The 20543-nt window shown below is 39.2% G+C and overlaps 1 protein-coding gene across 19 annotated transcripts in view; it reads right to left on the bottom strand.

The window, feature by feature from the left end:
- Positions 1 to 20543, bottom strand: part of LOC104592994 (putative LRR receptor-like serine/threonine-protein kinase At1g67720) — a 29335-nt gene that overhangs the window by 8639 nt on the left and 153 nt on the right. For 4 of the 19 annotated variants that reach the window (XR_016083699.1, XR_016083701.1, XR_016083698.1 and 1 more), the window contains exons 1-8: positions 20250 to 20397; positions 20004 to 20151; positions 19056 to 19146; positions 18834 to 18905; positions 18539 to 18607; positions 17509 to 17681; positions 17128 to 17387; positions 868 to 1034 (exon numbers count right to left, since the gene is read on the bottom strand). Coding sequence is in view for 8 of the 19 variants with exons in the window: in XM_088900070.1 (XP_088756196.1) it covers positions 17128 to 17387; positions 17509 to 17681; positions 18539 to 18607; positions 18834 to 18905; positions 19056 to 19146; positions 20004 to 20151; positions 20250 to 20306 (870 nt within the window). In the remaining 11 variants the exon portion in view is untranslated. Of the gene's footprint in view, positions 1 to 867; positions 1035 to 1423; positions 1668 to 4680; positions 4987 to 17127; positions 17388 to 17508; positions 17682 to 18538; positions 18608 to 18833; positions 18906 to 19055; positions 19147 to 20003; positions 20470 to 20543 lie in introns of those variants that run through there. The other 15 variants (XR_016083708.1, XM_088900070.1, XM_088900069.1 and 12 more) reach the window with 11 other exon arrangements.

Here is a 20543-nt window from a genome sequence, read left to right as displayed (position 1 = left end):
GACCCCATCAGTGAAGGAGTGATGACCCTAAACTTTGATGGAAGTGCCTTAGGTAACCCTGGATTAGCTGGTATTGGAGGAACTCTTAAGGGATGAAAGGGGCAACATTTGCTGGATTTTTAGTGGTCCAATTGGTTTGGCAGATTCCACAAAGGCTGAAGTAATGGCTGCTCTCACAGGAATCAGAATAATAAAAAATTTGGGAATCCAAAATTTAATCCTTGCAGGTGATTCAGCAAATACTATAAAATGGTTAAGAGACAAAGAGGGGGGACCTTGGAGGTTGAATCACTATTTGGCAGAAGCTAGGGACTCTTTGGACTGTGTAAATGTAAAATTAGTCTGGATCCCTAGGGAACACAATCATACAGCAGATGGCTTAGCTAAATGTGGTGTGTATTTGGAGCATTTGTATAGCGGCAATCTTCCTCCCTTGTAACTTGTAGGGGTTCTTCCCCTGCTTTGCACATCTTCTCATGTACCTCTTCTTCCTTTAATGAATCCTGATTAATTTTTCTCAAAAAAAAAAAAAAAATGAACACAATGTATAATGGATAAAGTTGGTCCAACGGTCTGGACCTACTTTTTTTTTTTTTTTGGTAATTCATCCTCCAGACCTGCTTGAGTGTGCACCTTACATGTGAAACAAGTACAAATTCCTACATGGCACAACAGTATTAAATATGGAATATCACATGCACATAACATGGTATGCTTCTATTGGCAGAGGAACTTTTGAGGAAGTGATGAAGAATTCCCTGGTCCCATGATTTTTTTATGATGTAATACTTGCTACTGGCCTGACACTCTTCCCTTGGATGACAGAATATGCTGGCTGAATGATATCTGGAAATAGTACCATCATACCATCATTGGCTCTGCAGATTGTTGGAATGCCCATTGTCAGAAGTGAAGGACATCAGCTACAGGTCAAGACCATTTTAAGACTTTCTATGGCTCTTGTGGTCCTCACAACTTTGATGTAACTTCATGTGCCTTGACAGTTACAAATAGTGTCCCCATGCCATCATTGCCTATACTTGGATAAAAATAAATCAGAAACTGATTGTTTTCTGATACAAATTCAGTAGATAAAGAAGAGAAAGGAAGGTCACGAACAGAAGAAAAGAGAGAAGAGAAGAAGAGAAGAAGAAAGAGAGAGAAATGGTGCGGTTCAATAATTCTGCCGCTCCATCAGATTATATTTATAGTTTACATCTTAACTGTAGTAGAGTTACATAAATACCATTGCTGAAACAGAAATAAATATAAAGCAATATGTCTAGCCTAACTACCATAACTGCCATGCAATAAATATATAAAAAATATTAGTGGGACCACACACAGACTAACAACTAACAACTATTTCTATACCTATGCAGATTACAATAATGCCTATTGTGCAGCCATGAAGGACACTCACAAGTATTCAAGACTTGTTGTGATTCTGATGGTCATCCCTTTAGGTGTAATGAAATCCTGTCCAAACTCCCCTCAGTTCAACTGGGATAGTGTTACTTCACGGAAGTGATGTAAAGCTGGTTGCTCCCTTGCTCCCCCATGGAGGATCATGTTATCTTTCACTCAATTTCTGGATGAATAGCAAAACGAAATTTGATGATCTAGATATCACCACATAAACTTTAACAAAGTCTCCACTCCTGCAGCTGCTTGAAGCTAAGTTGGTTAAAGTTAATACCCTGGGCATATAATCAGAACTTCATGGTTTATATTTGTTTTGTTTGGTATCTCCCCCATTGCACTTTTTCCAAAATTGTTGTTTATCAACCTATGAACAAACAATTGATGCATCATTTGAAATTTCCAGTTCATTGTTGAAAGCTATCAGTGAACTGAAGAAAGGAAAAAGGGTCAATACCCAACACTGGTCCAGGCCAGTTTTGCATGGGCTTTCCTAAATGGACAACATGTCATGTCAGACACACCCGAGTCCAACACTCCATGGATTCTTGAGGGCACTTCTACAAAACATTTATTTTTTTATCTCCTAGTTCATTTGACATAAATGAACAGCTAATCTACAAGATGAATCCATTTTTTGCATCATAGTAAAAACTATGAATTACTTTAATAGCATATACTTTTCCATAGACATGTAAGCAAGTCCAAGCTTTCTCATCTTGTCAAGTCAAACTCTTGGACACATGTCAAATTCCAACTCTTGTGTCCATGTCCATGCAACTCTGGTCCAGGCTAGCCAGGGTCTTAGGAGTGGTACTCTGTATACAGACCTAACCTTAGGAAATAGTAAGATCTCAGGCTGACAAACGAGATTGTTCAACCAGATAGAAAATTAAACAAAAACTTAATATTCATTCCAAATTTGGCACTTTTCTTGGTTCTTGCTTGTACAATATGGAAGAGATGTTTCCTCAGAGATGAGTTTCTTTCAGATCCACAAGTCGAATATCTGCATGCATGTTCAATGTTACATTATAGAACAACTGTTTTGGTTATCAAGCCATCCTACTAGTTAGGCATAGTTTTCCTGGCAGTTCTTTATGGTTGAAGAACATGTATATTTTGTTGGGAATTTCTAAGACTTTCCACCTTCTACAAGTAGGTGAAACGAAGAATATTCCTGACTATGCCCTTATATATGTTTTTCACCATTCTAGTTAATTCAACAGATCAAACTTCCATAAAATCAAGTCATTGTTAAAAAAATGCACAACAAACTATTGCCTCTTCTAGTGACCAGAATGAGACAGAACACATTACTATAAGGTTTAACATCCACTCCTGTTACAATGACTTGATGCAGTATTAGATGCAAATACAAATTTTCGGTGCATTTGTTACTGGGAGACTGAATAAGTTGACCAACAAATTCCCACTGCAAAGAAAATCTTAAATCTAAATCTACCAAGATTGAGAACTCAAATGGATCCTAAAATCATTGTTACACCTGATGTAAGGTTACTCTTTCAGTGCTCTTTACTTCCAAATTATCAGCAGAATCGAGAGAGAGATAAGAACATGCTTCCCTTCTTAATAGATTCCATGATAGAACCTTACACTATCAATATCCTTGGCACCACACTTCACATGTTTTAATTTCTCAATGCCTCACAAGGATCATAACATATAACAAATCCAATCCAGATGAGAAAGGAAAAAATCACTTAGATGCTTCTGAAGCTGAAATCAGAGCTTCAGTGATTGGTCTAAGAACTGCTAGATCGCTTCAGTTTAATTCTATTCTCATTGAGGGAGATTCTAGGAATGCTATTAACTGGGCCTCTAATCCAGATAAGGGCCCTTGGAGACTGGGCCACTTTCTCAATGAGATTTCTGAAGTTTCTTCTTCTCTGTTTTGCGAATTTAGATGGATTTCAAGAGAGCTGAACTCAATTGTGGATCATTTGGCTAAATCTGGGGTGGATAGAACCTTTTTGTATAGTGCAAACATTTTTCCCCCTTTAGTGGGGTGTCTCTTAGTAGGGCTGTCTGTCTATTATGTTTGTACATCCCCCCCTTTACCTTTTGATTAATATAATAGTTACCTTTTTTCCAAAAAAAAAAAAAACAGTAACAGTTTGCACCTAACCACATTGTGGAGTTTCCACCTCCTACATTGTCTGGAAACAAGGAAGATTTGGCTCCATTTCCTCAACCTTGTTGGTTACAGCTGGATTGCTCCTGAGCACATTGTGGAGTTTCTTTGGCAATGGCAAGGTAGAGAGGAAAAATCGACTAGTGTACAGTTGGACAGGCAGTGATATGTAAGAATAAAGAAATAATCATATTTTTTGGGAAAAAAAAGATCCCATGAAGAATTGATCTCTCATATAATCTACTTGTGTAATTTGTGGGTGGTTAAGTCTTTGGAGTTCAAAGGAATATCCTTGAGTGACCTACAAAGGAATGTGGTAGAGATCCTTGACTCATCCCCCAAAATCTAAAGCACCCTCAGGGGCCTTCAATAAAGGGAGTAGGTGGAGGTGAGATTAAAGTTTAATGGAAATGCCATGGTAAGTGTCATGGGTATTTGCCAGGCCTTCAGTAAACCTATTGGAACTGCTTGATCTACAAAGGCACGGATATTCTAACTGCCTCCAGATTGCTAAAGAGTTGGAGCATCTCTTCCCTAACCATTGAAGGTGATTCTGCTAATACTATAAGTTGGTTAGGAGAGAAGGATGGTAGCCCTTGGAGGATGGATCACTACTTGCTGAGGCTCGATGAACTCAATGAATGTAAACCCCACCTGGATTCATAGGGAGTTAAACACTCAAACTCTATAGCAGATGATTTGGCCAAATATGGTGCCCACAGGGAAGTTTTGTATAGTGAGAGAATCATGCCTGTAACTCCTGAGCTATTTGTTTCCTTATGAGCATCATCTCATGTACCTCTTTTGATTATTAATATAATCATAGTTACTTTTTCTCAAAAAAAAAAAAAAAAAAAAACAGTAATGGTTTGAAATGGTCTTCAGACTTCAGAGTACTCCCTAGATGCCTAATTCATCCTAAATTATTTTCCATGCAGCTTGGTGGTTGGTCAAGATATCGTATCAGTGGTTCTTCAAGTTAAAATCAGGAACAGCACTTTTAATAAAGATGGCAATGGAAGGAAGTTATTGATGGAATGTAAGATCTGAACTCCTTGCAGGACGAGAAAGAACACAATTGCAGGATGGGAAAGGCCACTCACCACATCAAAGTAATAAAACCATATCCATCCACTCAGGAAATGTCATAGACTACTTGGAGAGCCACATATACAGGAAGGTAAATCCTACCACCCTCCCCAACAGACAGAATGCCTTGGTGTCTGGGGATAGCACAATCTAGTTCATCTGGCATGGTCCAATTTGCTTTGGCAAGTATGGTTTAATCCAGTTCGATCCTGGCTTATATGGCTTGGTCTGGTGTTTTCCCAGAAAAAAAATAAATAAATAAGGTTGCATAGAATTCCATAGTGATAATTCCTTCAGGCAAAGAATCGGTGATTCCCTGTCTGCATATATTTCAAGAGAGAAAATAATGAAAACACAATATGAATTATGATTCAGCAATATGACGAAAAAGTACATACATGCATGGGCAAAGGATCCTTTTAACTACAACATGTGACTTTCTAGATTTGCATAAAAATATGAATTATTGGAAAGTAACAACAACAAAACCTATATGCTATTTAAGTAGATAAAGCTCAAATATCTCAGGGGCAGAAATATATAGAAACAGCTCACCTATTGAGAGGAAAGAAAAGTATCAAGAGACTAGCAATTATTTAAGGATGTGCACTGTTGAGAAAGTTTAGGCAAGGGTGTTTTTAGTCTTTACCTCTTCCCTTTGTAGTCTTTTTGTATTTGGGAGCCCTAGTAGGGACTCTTTGTAATTTCTTGTTTCAAAATATAAAGTGCCTTTTGAGGGTGTGAACAGTAATAACAATACACCACTCGACACATTCCTCTACTCCTTTCTCTCTTCTTTCTTTCTTTCTCATACAAACCCTAGATTTGCAATACTAGTTTCCAACTTGATATCAGCAGGTAAAGGCACTTGGGAATACCTTTCTTGCTGACTCTCATGCACGAGATGAACTGCTGACATCAGATCGCCACCGGATGACATCAGCAGTCCGTACAGGTGTTAGCGGCAATACATGAATCATATATGGTTTTATTCACCCTGATTTTAGAAGATTTTTGGTATGACTCTTGTCTTTGTTCGAATCTTCTATGATTTTTAGCAGATTTTTCAAGCAGAAAATCGCAAAAAATCCAGATCTGATGTCAAGCCTTATACACTTTGTTTAATCAGTTTTTCTGCTGCAAAACCTAGACCATTCAGGTCGTTTTTTACCTTGGGAGCAACGGGAAGTGGTCCCGTATTTTTCTAAGCCCTCAACAATTTTTGGGAGATTTTCTTCTCCCTCTATTTTGGCGCCAACTTAGTTTTTTGGCCTTTTTTTGCCTCTTAACCATGTGGTGGCCTAGTTTCTTGGGTCCTTAACTGTGGTTAAGAATTTGGGGCCCCTTTTGGTTGATGAGAAAGTGTTTTGATAGATTATGGAATCATCTAAGGATGTACAGATGGTTTCCAGGGTTTCCAGTGTTCCCGGGAAGTGCAGACATTTCCAGTGGTATGATAACTATTGTTAAACTTGATGGAACCAACATTTTAGAGTGGTCCCAATCTGCTAAACTTACCATCACTGGGAGAGGTAAACTGGGATTCATCACAGGAAAGAAGGTGAAGCCAAATCTAGAAGATCCAAAATATGCAAAGTGGAATCAGGATAACTCCCTTGTAATGTCATGGTTGATTTGCTCAATGCAACCTCATATTGCCCGAAACTACATGTTTCTTCTAACGGCCAAAGATATTTGGGATAGAGTTGTTGCCACTTATTCCCAAGTTAACAATACCGCTAGAATGTACCGGCTTCGGAGGGAAGCTTGCAGTATGCGTCAGGGGGAGAGATCTGTGGCTATGTATTTCTCTTCTCTACAGTCTAGCTAGGAAGAAATGGATCACCTGAAGACTATTGTATGGAAGGACCCTAAAGATGCAATATTGAAAGTATATAGACGAGAATAGAGTTTTTGATTTCTTGGCTAGCTTGAATCCAGAGTTTGATTTTACTGTTGTTGATGGATCTCAGACCCCTATTTCAGGTCAGGGTGAAGTCAAACTCACACATAACCTTTCTCTTGAATCGGTTCTTCATGTGCCCCAATTACATAAAAGTTTGTTGTTTGTCTGTTCTCTTACAAAATCCCATGATTGCTCAATGACCTTTTTTCCTACCCATTGTGTTTTTCAGGACCTGAGCACGGGAAGATGATTGGAAGTGGGCATGAAGCTAGTAGAGCCTACCTCTTTGATGGACCTTCAGAGCATGGATTATCGAGCCAGACTAAGTCTTGTTCAAATGAGAAAATGAGTCTTTTGAAATTATGGCATTGTCATCTTGGTCATATGTCTTTCAATTCTGTAAAACTTTTGTTTCTAAACTTATTTGACTCAATGTCAAAGTTGAACTTTGAATGTGAAGTTTGTCATCTATCAAAGCAATGTAAAACCACATATTTTGCGAGTAGTAAAAGAAGTAATGTTGCTTTTCATTTGATTCATACTGATGTTTGGGGCCCATATGTTATCCCTTGCATGGGTGGGTATAAATACTTCATCCTCTTCATTGATGACTGCAATCGATATACATGGCTCTAGTGCTCTACTTGATGAGAAGTCGAGATGAAGTTCCTATGGTGGTTCAAAACTTCATGAATATGGTAGAGACACAGTTTGAGAAAAGAATTAAGATAATAAGATCTGACAAAGCCAAGGAATACTTTGAACATCATTTGCATAGATTTCTTGAAGATCGGGGCATTATTCACCAGAGTTCATGTAGTCATACTCTACAACAAAATGGAGTAGCTAAAAGGAAGAATAGGCATGTGGTTGAAGTTGATTGAGGTTTACTATTTTAGACTCATGTTCCCACCCGTTTCTGGGGTGATGTTGAGACATCTGTGTATCTTTTTTTTTTTTGAGAAAATTTAACCAGAATTCATTAAGAAAAAAAGAGGGAACATGGGGAGACATCTGTGTATCTCATCAACAGACTTCCTTCAAGGACCCTTAATCTTTAGTCTCCTCATCAACTTCTCTTTCCTGATGAACCTCTTTTCAATCTCCCCCTTAAAATCTTTGATTGTGTTTGTTTAGTTCATTATATGAGTCCTTCCCAGCATAAGTTTGACCCTAAGTCAGTTAAAATGTGTCTTCTTTAGTTACTCCCCTATCCAGAAAGGCTATAGATGCTTTGATTCTCTCTCTGGCAAGAGATATGTCTCTAAGGATGTTACCTTTTTGGAGTCCTCTTTTTTTCCAATCATCCCTTCCTTCTCTTCAGGGGGAGAATGCAAGTGAAGATCGGACTCCCTTCTGCCTTCCTGTCCCTATCTCTTTTGTTCCTCCTTCTCCTCCCTCTCTTCCCTATAACGATGGTATTCCTTCTCCTCCTCCTCCTATGTATCGGCCTCGGTCCTGGAAGCAGTTTTTCATCAGGCGTAGTAAGAGGGTGGCTCCTAAAGTAGAACGCCCATCACAATCTGATCTCCCAGACTCAGGTAATCTTGAACCTCCTGATAATTCCATTACTGATATTGACCTTGATCTTCCTATTGTCATTCGAAAAGGGAAGAGGAAATGTAGCAAGTTTCCTATTACTAACTATGTGTCTTATGGTGCTCTCTTACCTTCCTATTGTGCCTATATTTCTGCCATCTCTTATGCTTCCATCCCTCACAGTGTTACAAAGGCAATGCAGTCCCCTCATTAGAAGGAAGCTATGAACCAAAAGATGGAGGCCCTGATAAAGAACCAAACTTGGGAAGTTGTTCCATGTCCTAAGGATAAGAGACTTGTTGGGTGTAAGTGGGTCTACACTATTAAGCACAAGGCAGATGACTCGATTGAGAGATACAAAGCTCGGCTTGTAGCCAAAGGATACACACAAACTTATGGAATTGATTATCTGGAAACCTTTGCTCCAATTGCTAAAATGAACTCTATTCGTGTGATCATGTCTCTTGCTGCCCATTACTCTTGGTCTTCATATCAAATGGATGTAAAGAATGCCTTCCTCAATGAGGACTTACAAGAGGAAGTGTATATAAACTTACCACCTGGGGTGAGCTTTCCTAACAATGAAGGAAAAGTTTGTCACTTAAAGAGTCCTTGTATGGGCTCAAGCAATCTCCTAGAGCTTGGTTTTCTCAATCTCAGGCAGACCACACTTTATTCATTAGAAGAGTTTATGGAAGAGTAACAATGTTGATGGCATTGTCATGACAGGTGACGATATCACAGGTATCTCCTAGTTAAAGTCCTTCCTTGCTTCCAAATTTGAGATTAAGGACCTTGGTGATCTTCGATACTTTCTTGGCATTGAAGTTGCAAGATCTAAGAAGGGAATTTTTCTATTACAAAGGAAATATGTACTTGACTTGCTTCATGAAGTTGCAAAATTAGGGTGTAAACCTGTAGAAACTCCAATTGATCCCAACCACAAGTTGAGTGCTACTGAAGGAGAAGCTCTTCCAAACAAAGGGGTATATCAAAGATTGGTGGGCCGCCTTCTGCATCCATGTTTGACTAGACCTGACATATCCTACGTTGTTGGAGTGGTTAGCCAATATATGCATGAACCTAGGACCTCTCATATGCAGGCAGTTAATAGAATTTTAGCCTATCTAAAAGGATGCCCTAGTAAAGGGATGTTGTATTCCAACCACAACCATCTAAAGATTGAGGCTTACACGGATGCAGATTGGGCAGGGTCCATTGATGATAGAAGATCAACATCTAGTTATTGTGCATTAGTCGGAGGCAACGTGGTTTCATGGAGAAGTAAGAAACAACCTGTGGTTGCTCGTTCTAGTGCTGAGGCAAAACACTTTTAGTAGCAATGTTAACTCCGGCGACAAGTCTCATAAACATGCGCCGTTTAGTAGCAATAGGATCAAAAACTTTTGAGTTTGAATCATCACTCCATAAACACGGTGGTGTTTTGACGTTGATTGAGAGAGGTAGAGGTGCTTGGTCAAAAATCTCACTGTCAGTAGAAGAGGCGAAATGGTTGGGAGATTTTCTTCGAGATGCGGTCAAAGATCAAAAGAGTTTGGTAAAGGAACGAAAGAACGCCCGCAAAAGGAAGGTGCTTCTTCAACTAAACGAAAACAGATGGGGTAGGTTCATTCGTTTAAGTTGTTGGGAGCTTGCTCAAAAACTTAGAGGCATTTGCATCCTCGAAGAAGCAAGGAAATCAGGTTGGAAAACTTTTGCTGAAGTGTTAAACTTACTTCTCCCGAGTCCTGGATTGACAACCTCTGAAGCTCCCTTACAAGGGGAATTTCCATCCTTATCGGCAACAAGCAGAGTCGTTAAAGCTGGCGGTTCAGCCCACATCTCCATAGCCAATCAACCGAGACCCTTCGGCAAATGGAAAAATGCTTTTGTGTGCTCCAAAACTGATGACCTAACTTGGAACGCGAGCTAGGAATATCATCTAACCTTCATTCCCCGGAACTCTTACTTCTCCACCCCTTCTCCCGAAACAGAGTTGTGGGTTTTGCCTCGTCCGAAGATCTAGTCTCTGTTTGGGTGAGGTTGGAGAAGATTCTCGTCTATGGCAGGTGGGTGAAGATTGATCGGTGGTGGCCGACTGTTAACACAGTCCCTTCTAAGTTTTGATGGTTGGATCTTAGTTCACGGCCTCCCGTTCCATCTATGGTCGGAGGAGGTGTTTTCTTTGATAGGAAGCTTATGTGGAGGGATGGAAGACATTGACCCCAAAACCAAAGACTGGTCGGAGCTGAGCTTTGCTCGCTTAAAGGTGAAAAACCGAGGAGTTCACTCCATCCCCCGGTCGATACTAATCCTAGACAGAAACGTCTGGTTCTTTGCCATGATCGAAGTAGAGAAGAAAACTGAGTCATCTTCCCCATCCACCGAGTCAACTTGGAGCAACGACTCTCGAACTCGGGGTACTCTTGTAGCCTTAGCTAAGCCCGTGCTGGTGCAGGAAGCATTTGTGCTAAGGACGACAAAAAGGTGGTGGTTATTGTAGAGGCGTGTAAAGCAAGGAAGAAGCAAAACCTTTCCCTGCCAGGTAACTTCTAAGGAAGAGGAGAGAAGCTCTATTCCAGGAGCCATAAAAGGAAAAGTTTTCAAATATTGAATGAAACCTTGGTTCATGTTCCAAAGCCCGTTTCAGAGCCTATTTTTTCGGACCCAGGTGCTATGAAGTCTTACCGGTTACCTAAACCCAACCCGGTTAAGCAACCCATCAAACCATCGGGCTGTCACTCACCTTTGGACTGAGAAAAAAGGCCATTCCAGCTTAAGCCCTCCATCGACACCAACCTTCAACGAACAAAACATCCCTACAACTCCCCCAAGTCTAAATGCTTGCAGAAAAGGAGTCCACCGACCCCCTACACCGTTGCAGAGCTTGATCCCAAGCTCCTCTAGAGAAGACGAATCTGAGTCGGATGAAGACCAAAGCACTTATAGGACAGAATCAGAGATGGATACTGGGAGATAGCTCTCAACAGATCCAAAGTCCTCTTTGCAGAAAGAGAAGTGTGGGGAAGTGTAGAAATGTTGGAAGATGTTCGTTTGGTAGATCCAGATTACGGAAATCTTTCCGCCAACAAAAGCCTTGGGGATGGACGAGGAAGAAACTTACCGCACAACCAATTCGCAAATCTCTCTAACTCCACTCCCTTTTCAAATCCAGAACTTTCTTCTTGTTTTTATCATTATCGTGATTCACCTTCTCATTACCACCCTTGTTGTCCTTGTGTTCTAGGTTTAGGTGACCAACTATCCCAACCAATGGCTTTCCCAAACAAAGGTGATTTTGTGGAGGTTTCGGGTTCAACTTCAGTGTCCAAGGACTTGGATAGTCAACCTAGGAGGGAACAGAATGATGACGAAGTCACAAAGATGGCCAAAAAACTAGGTCTCCAGCATTGTGACTCCGACAAGGCCTCTAGTAAAGAATGAAATAACATACGAGGTAAGGGAGTTGCCCGGGAGATATCAGGAACCAAGAAAAAGTTGAAAAAGGGACCGAGTAGGGAATTAAAGAGGTTACAATGGGGTATAGCTAATCAAAATATGGACTGTGCAGGAGAAGGGAGTAGAAGAATATGTAAGGGTAAGACCAACAGAGTTTAAGATGAAGATCCTGAGCTGGAACGTATGGGGGCTGGATGGTGAAATTGAGAGAAGCTTAGTAAAAGACACCCTTCGAAGAGAGAATCCTGACATTATTCTGTTACAAGAAACCAAAAAAGAAGAGGTGGACAAGAAATTAATCAAAGCAATCTGGGGTTTAAGAGGCAGAAAATGGACTGCCCTCCCAACCATAGGCACTTCAGGAGGGATCCTTGTCATGTGGAGAGAAGACGTGGTTTCAGGAATGGAAGTTGATAAAGGTGAATTCTCCCTTTCAATACTTTTCAAAAACAAAGATGAGTTCACCTAGATTCTAACAGCAGTTTATGGCCCTAATGCTCCATTGAATAGGAGTAGATTTTGGGAAGAACTGGATTCCTTGCATGAACATGATGAGTTTCCCTACTGTGTGAGAGGAGACTTCAATGTCACGAGATTCAGTCAAGAACACTCCAATGGGAAGAAGGTAGATTGAAGCATGAGGGAGTTCTCCAACTTCATTTCCAGACACAGGCTACACGACCTCCCCCTAAGGAATGGTAATTTTACCTGGTCGAACATGCAAGAAAATGCCTTAAGTTGTAGGCTTGACAGATTTTTAATTACTTCAGATTGGGAAGCCCAATACCCCCTAACTTTTCAGGAGATCCGCTCCCATTGTACTTCTAATCACTGGCCTATCACCGTAAGTACAAATTAGGTGGTTAGAGGGAAAACCCCTTTTAGGTTGGAAAAATTTTGGACAAAACACAAAGACTTCTGCAAAAAGCTTGCCTCGTGGTGGGAGGAATGTAAGACAGAAGGTTGGCCAGGTTACAGATTCTGGGAAAAATTAAAATTTGTAAAAAGGAAATTAAAAGGGTGGGCCAAAGAGGAATTTAAAGCCTTCAAGGAAGAGAAATCAGCACTCCTATCTGAGTTGGAGATTTAGACCTGAAGGAGCAGATTGGTCATCTAGATGAGAATGAAAGGAGATGATTTGGGCTAAGAAAAGAATGGGAAAATGTGGTAAGGAAAGAAAAAGTTTACTTGAGACAAAGATCTAGGGCTAGATGGTTAAAGGGGGGGGACAATAACTCCAGGTTCTTTCACATATATGCATCTGGTAGGAAGAAAAGAAATCTTATAACAAAATTAAAAGTCAAGCAACGAGAACTGGAGGACCCTGAGGAAATCTCTGAAGCTTTCTTATACTTCTTCAAAGACCTTTACTCAAAGAAAGAAAACAGAGAACTCACTTTAAGCCTTTGGGAAGGGCTCACACTGTCGGAGGAGAACAGATCGTGGTTAGAAAGAGAGTTTCAAGAACAAGAAGTGACGGATGCAGTTTTTAGCATGGATGGAGATAGAGCCCCTGGCCCTGATGGTTTCCCAATTTGCTTTTATCAGATTTGTTGGAGCATTATCAGATCAAATTTTATACGGGTGTTTAATGATTTCTATCATTCAGCCATTATCAACAAAGGAAACAACTCTAATTTCATATGCTTGATTCCCAAGAGAAAGGGTTCTTTAGAAGCAAAAGATTTTATACCTATCATCTTGATTGGGAGTATGTACAAAATTTTAGCAAAGGTTCTAGCTGAAAGATTAAAGAAAGTTTTAGGTGAAATCATCTCCCCAAATCAATTTGCATTCGTCAAAGGGCAACAAATTGTTGACAGCATATTAATAGCAAACGAATGCGTAGAAGAGAGGAAGTTGAATGGCAAACCAGGTGTGATTGTGAAACTCGATTTGGAAAAAGCATATGACAAAGTAGACTAGGAGTGTCTCATGGAAACCATGAGACTAACGGGGTTTGGAAATTAGTGGATTCAGTGGGTTGAGGGATGTATAAGCTCCACCTGGTTCTCAGTACTACTTAATGGGTAACCAAAAGGTCTAAGACAAGGCTGCCCCCTCTCCCCATTGCTTTTTACTCTAGTCACAGAAATTTTTAGCCAACTGGTGAATAAGGCTATTTCTCTAAGACTATTGAGAGGTTTTGAAGTCAGACGGGAAGCCACTCAGATTTCTCACCTCCAATTTGCCGATGACACTATCCTTTTCCTAGAGGTTGACGAAGAAATTGTGTCAAATCTGAAAAGGGTCATCACCTGCTTTGAATAGATTTCTGGACTTTAAGTCAACTTCTCTAAGAGTAGTATCGTTGGACTAAATCTAGCTAGTGCACACTCCTTTAATACTTTCACAGAGATCTTGGGATGCAAAGTAGAGAATCTCCCCTTTTCCTATTTGGGGATGCCTCTTGGAGGGAATCCAAGAAATCAAAGTTTTTGGGAACCAATACTAGAAAAATGTGAGAAGAAGTTAGCCACATGGAAAAGGAACTACCTGCCCAAAGGGGGGAGACTTAGGGCCTGTTCGTTTCCTCTTAACTCTTATGTCTTAAGAGGAATCTTTTAACTTTAAGAGAAAAATGGTTGTTCGTTTCCTCTTATCTCTTATCCTTAAAGTGCAATCATAAAACTTTTTGTTTTCCAATGATACCCTCAAAAAGTCAAACAAAAATTCTAATATATGGGGTCAAAATGGATATTTAATAATTTTCAAAATTCAGAATTCAGAGTTCACAACAACATTCTCTGCATTCAGAGATTAGAGGAAAGAAAAGTTCACCAATACCAACATACCTATTAATGTAATTATTGCACTTTCAGGTGTCAAACTTCAGAGCAAACGAACAGGCCCTCACTCTCATTAGAGCATCTTTGGCAAACCTTCCCACCTACTACCTTTCTATTTTCCGCTTGCCTAACAAGATAGCCATTCAGTTAGAAAAGCTTTAGAGAAACTTTATTTGGGAAGGAGGTGGGGAAATGGGATCTCACCTTGTGAAGTGGTCTTAGGTTAGCAAACCAAAGGAGGGTGGTGGGTTGGGAGTAGGCCACTTGAAAGAAAGAAACACAACTCTTCTCAGTAAATGGTTGTGGCAATTCCCTCTAGAACCAAGTGCGCTATGGACTGCTGTAATCACTAGCAAATACGGGAAGCACGCCAATGGTTGGGATAGCAAGCTTCACTTGAATCGGGTCAAAGACACCCACCCTTGGAAAGGTATAATCTCGACTTACAATTTGTTGATCTCCTTTATCAGGTATAAGGTATGAAAGGGCAATAAAATTAAGTTTTGGACTGACCTTTGGTGGGGTAACCCCTGAGAGAGGTATACCTCTCCCAAAATTCCCCTGGCCTTCGTGTGTGGACCCTTCACCCATCTGATAAGTTTTCAACCAAATCTTGCTTCAAGGCTTTAGTTAGGGAAGAACAAACTACTGATCAGTACCCCTACAAGAGAATTTAGTGTGCTCATATCCCTTCCAGGGTCTGTTTTCTTTTTTTTTTTGTGTGTGTATGGGAGGCCAGCTTACCAACCACATCCTGCTTCACTGTGAGGAAACTAGAAAATTTTGTAATTTTTTTTAACAATATTTAAATACAGATTATACAGTTGGGTTTTCCTAGAAAATGTGGTCAAATGCTTAGGGCAATGGTCAGGAAGAGGACTAAGCAAAAGAGGGACAACTTTATGGCAATCTGTTGCACATGCTATTTTCTGGAGCATTTAGGAAGAGAGAAACAACCGGGTTTTTACCAACAAAACAAAAAACTATGAAGAGCTGATTTCTCTAATCTGTTAAGGATGCTTCTTGTGGACTTCCAACTCAATTTATTTCAAAGGTGTCACATTAGATGACCTCCAAAGGTGTCACATTAGATGATTTCTCTAATCTGTTACAGATGCTTCTTGTGGACTTCCAACTCAATTTATTTCAAAGGTGTCACATTAGATGACCTCCAAAAAAACACCGGAAATTTTCTTCACTCTAATCACATACACCTCAACACTTCCCGTAGTTTCAGATCTAATGAGGAAGGAGAGACGACCTTGTAATTTAATGGGACTGGTTTTGGAAACCCAGGTGCAGCGGGTATTGGAGGTGTAATTCGAAGAAGAGATGGTATTATTAGTTGGGTTCTTAGTGGGCCGATCGGGATAGCCTCCTCAACAAAGGCTGAAGTCATGGCAGTTTTAACCGGCATCAGGATTGCAAAAGACCTGGGTTTATTAAATCTTACCATTAAAGGAGATTCAGCCAACACCATTAATTGGCTTTCTAATCCTGACAGTGGGCCTTGGGCCATAGCTCACCACTTGGATGAAGCGAGAGACATCCTCTTCTCCTTGAATGCTCACATGTATCTGGATTCCGAGGGAGCTAAACTCTGAAGCTGACAATCTAGCTAAATCTGGCGCTTACAGGGATTACTTATTTAGTGATAGTTTTCTACCTATGTAACTTTCTGAGTGTCTAAATGTTGTGTACATCTCCTCATGTACCTCTTCTTTTTCTCGAATAAAGTTAACCTTTTTTCAAAAAAAGAATACTGGGCAATGGCTCATGGAGTGTCTGAACTACTCTAGTTGAAGACCTTATTGGCCGAGACGGTCATCCAAGCGGATATCCCAATGAGACTATATTGTGACAATCAAGCAGCCATAAACATTGTCCAAAATCCTGTTCAACATGATCGTATAAAGGATATTGAGGTGGACAGACACTTTACTAGAGAAAAATTGCTAGTGAAGAGATTTGCCTTCCTTTTGTAAGATCAGAAGGCCAACAAGCCGATTGCCTCACTAAAGGTGTTCACCACCCAAAGTTTTCTAAGAACCTTGCCAAGCTGGGCATGATTGACATATATGCTCAACTTGAGGGGGAGTTTTGAGAAAGTTTAGGCAAGGGTTTTTAAGTCTTTACCTCTTCCCTTTGTACTCTTTGTATTTGGGCGCCCAAGTAGGGACCTATTTGTAATTTCTTGTTTCAAAATATAAAGTGCCTTTTGAGGGTGTGAACAGTAGCAACAATACACCACTTGACACATTCCTCTACTTCTTTCTCTCTTTCTTTCTTTCTCATACAAACCCTAGATTTAGGGTACTAGTTTCCAACTTGCACCATCAAATCTAAGATGGCCACTTTGTGCAAAAAAATGCCAAAAGTTAGGTCCATATCCAGTCCACTACTCCCCAGAGCCAAGATAAACAGGACCAACATTGGGTAATGGCCCCTTCTGGTCCTTTACAACAGTTGGCAATCAGGATTGAGGATGGCCCACAAACCAAAAAATTAATGCAGAAAACCCACTTGAGTTCTGGCCAACCAAAACTATATCCACCGTCACAATCCAATAAAATTTAGTTTTGGTACAGGTATTTGATCTTTGAGAAGGATGAATCACGAACTACTAGAGAAATGGCTTTGGAGATAATGGAGTGGAAAAACATTGTTAGGCATGTATGGAGGTTGTATGAGGAACTGTGAGAGTTTTGGCATGCAATCCAAGTACAGATCAAGCATATGGAAGGGAATAATGAAATAAACAGGTTTACCTCATTGACAAACTGGTGGTTCCCATGGCTAGATGCATCAGCCAAGATCTTAACTTCCACTTCTTTTCCATCTTTCATCTTGCCATAATAGACAGGTCCAAAACTTCCTTTCCCAATTTTCTTTGAAAAATTTTGAGTAGCTTCTTCTATATCTGAGAGTGTGATATAGTAAGCCATATCTAGAGCTTCATCCATCAGGGATCCACCATGAAAAAGAGAGTAGGAAGATGAACGCTTTGATATTACATGTGCAGAATTACCTAATGAGCAGAAGAAAGTAAAATGTTGAGATGCAATATTGATCACATATACCCTATGCATGGGCATGGAAAATGATGGCTTATTTTTGACAAAGTAAAGAGGAAAGTATTGAAAATATACATCTGTTATTACTCTTCTCCTGATATGACTTTCCTGGAGCATTACATAACAGTAATAAGCTTCCTAGGAGCAGAACTGCAAAAACTGAAACTGCTCCAATTGAAGCCCAAATTATCAATTTAGAATTCCTGTTGTGGTGGCCCCTTTGAACTAGCTGAGAATTGCTATCATACCTGCAAATGGGAAAGTTATAGCTGTTAAGCAAAGTTTTATTGTAGATTGTCAGAACCATGACATTAATGCAATAATATAATATTGTTATATAAAAACTATTCCTTTATGTCAATGCTATTTCATTTTTTTTTGTCATTGTTTACTATTGTTACTATTGTTATGGTTTATAAAACTATTCTTACTACCTTCATTATTAGGTAGTTACCATCAATATACTTGTCCTTGCTGTGACAGTGTGCTTTTTTCATCTATTGGGATACATCCAGGTTCTAATTGGATTCTGTCCTTGTCCATGGAATTTCTACTATAGAATACATTCTTTTTAGAAAGTTGTTTATGAAAAACATGATATATCATTTAGTTTGCTTTTCACTCCTGTTTGAAACTATTTCTTTTAGTCAATCTTTGAAACTTTTAACTCCTCTTACCCCACTTGACACTGAATCCATCCAATTAACAAACTCAACATTCTATATAACTGAGATGCTAATGATTTTGTGGATTAAACCCCGGTAAGTGTCCAAATAGTCAATCATATTTCATTTCTGAATTTTTGGGAGGACAACTCCAAGATTTAGCCCATTGTGAAGCAACTACCTGTTTTATAAAAGTGATGTTTAAGAGGAACAGTAATGAAGAACATTGGCATATATGCATATACATATGCAAATTATGTATGCCATTTAGCACCATTAGTTTATTCTTATTACAACACAAGGAGGGTTTGAGTTATTCCAGTTGGAAAGGTGAAGGGAAATGGCCTATTTCATGAAAAATGTATTCTCTATGTCTTTAGTGTTTAGCATTACATATTGATCAAAAAAATGTTTAGCATTATATATACTTGGTGACTTACTTAAATACTATTTTTCCAGTAAGAAATGTCGGCGGTATTTCTCCACTTAAAGAATTGTTCTGGACATACCTGCCACACAAGGACTTCAAAGTTAGTATGGACCTATGAGTGGTACAAGTATAATACTTTGAATATGGCAATCATAATTAGAGAAAAGGAATTCTAGTGAGAGGAAACAGAACTATTGTATTGAGTGTCAACTTTAAAATCAGATGGCAAAACAGAACTACTGCCTTAGCTGACAAAAGTAAAACTTAAGTTTTTAACTCATGGTAAAAGTTAACATACTACATACAATTCATTTATGCTTGGCAAATCAGCCAGGTAAGAAGGCAGTGTACCTGTCAGTCCATTGTTCTCCAGATGCCTACATATTCCCGTAGAAAACCAAGCATAACTAAGAAAATTTTTTTTGATAGATACGCATAACTAAGAAATTATGGTCCTCTCTTTGAGTATATGTACATGAAATTTCAAATCATGAACTGAGAAGAAACGAAAAACGAAAAGAACTTACACAATAGTGAAGTTGACAAGGTTACTTAAGTCAGGGATTGGCCCAGTGAAGGAGTTACCATCCAGCCACCTAATAGGCCAAAAGTGATGCACTGGATATGAAATTATCAATTGGGACATGGAAAATAAAAAGAAAAACAAAAAAGAAAAAGAAATGAATCACTTAAAGCTCATCAGCACTTGCAATACTATCAAACTATCCAAGTTCTCAAGCTCATTTGGGATTTCTCCCTTCAAATTCTTTTCAGAGAGAGCACTGTTGAGCATGCAGAACAATTATACAGTTATTATAGCAGGTTCATTATGTAATAGCTATTTTTTCATATTGGTAAATTTTATATACTCACTAAAAGTCAGGACTTTTTTAAACATTCTACTTTAAAATATAGTGCAATACAGACTGGACTTTTCAAGTAATGTCAACTGAACTATCCTTTTAAGTATTTTAATAAAAGACAAAAAAAGCAATTCCATGTTCAAGTGCATCAAAGAGTGGGTTTTGTCAATAGTTGTCTAAAGAAGCCTGGTTTTAATTGGTGCTTTGATGGCAACCCTTCCTGTCGTAGATTCTCATCATGGCACAAAGAAACAGTGATACATGGGGCACACATGTGCAGGAGGGAATGGACATGAACTACCATTAGAGGGATCGTGCATGGGAGATCTTTTCTAGCATTACAAATGAACCAAAGGATGATCATCCTAACAATCAGCTATGAGTTGGATTATAGGATCTTATAACTGAATACATTTTTTTCTTTTTCATCTCAGAGGCGACAGCAATTATCTGTTGGCTCTGATCTCTTTCTCTGCATAAACAAATATGCTTCTGGAAGCATGTTATATCAATGTACCATTTGTGCATATTATAGCTTAATATGCCATTTATTTAATATGGCAATGCATCAACTGGAATTTGTATTCTCGAGACAAGGTATGAAAGACTTACAGCTTAGTAATTCTTGGCGGTGTGCCGGAGCTGCATATAACCCATTCCATGGAGCTGGATTACAAGGATCACCTTCCACATGAGTCCAATCACTTCCATGGGACAAGGATCGTAGGATATCCAAAGTTATAAAATCCAATTGAGAACACTATTACTCATTAGATCATATATAACTGACAGGAAATGATGAAGAGATAATCTGAGTAACTGCAACAAGGCAGAAATGAAATCATTAAATAGATTTACCATCTTCGCTTTCTGTCTTTGGGACAATCTGAACATATTTACTGATTTCAATTGCATTTAGGAGTCGTCCACGAGTAGAATCTAAAGTTTTGACAAGTGAGAATGACAGTACAAAATCCAGGGATATGTTCATATAGCTGGGTTCTTAAAGAGTATAGCTCCCATTGGAATTCTCAATAATGTTTACTATGATACTGTTATAACCTGGCACTCGAAGTCGCTGCATAATAAATTTCTGAGTGTCATTCTTAGCCAAATCTTCAATTTCAGCAAAATATGCATAAGCTCGAGCAT

Source organism: Nelumbo nucifera, chromosome 3 (genome assembly GCF_055504915.1).
Source record: "Nelumbo nucifera cultivar China Antique chromosome 3, China Antique-T2T, whole genome shotgun sequence".
NCBI classification, from domain to species: Eukaryota; Viridiplantae; Streptophyta; class Magnoliopsida; order Proteales; family Nelumbonaceae; genus Nelumbo; species Nelumbo nucifera.
This window is presented reverse-complemented; position numbering and strand designations above follow the sequence as displayed.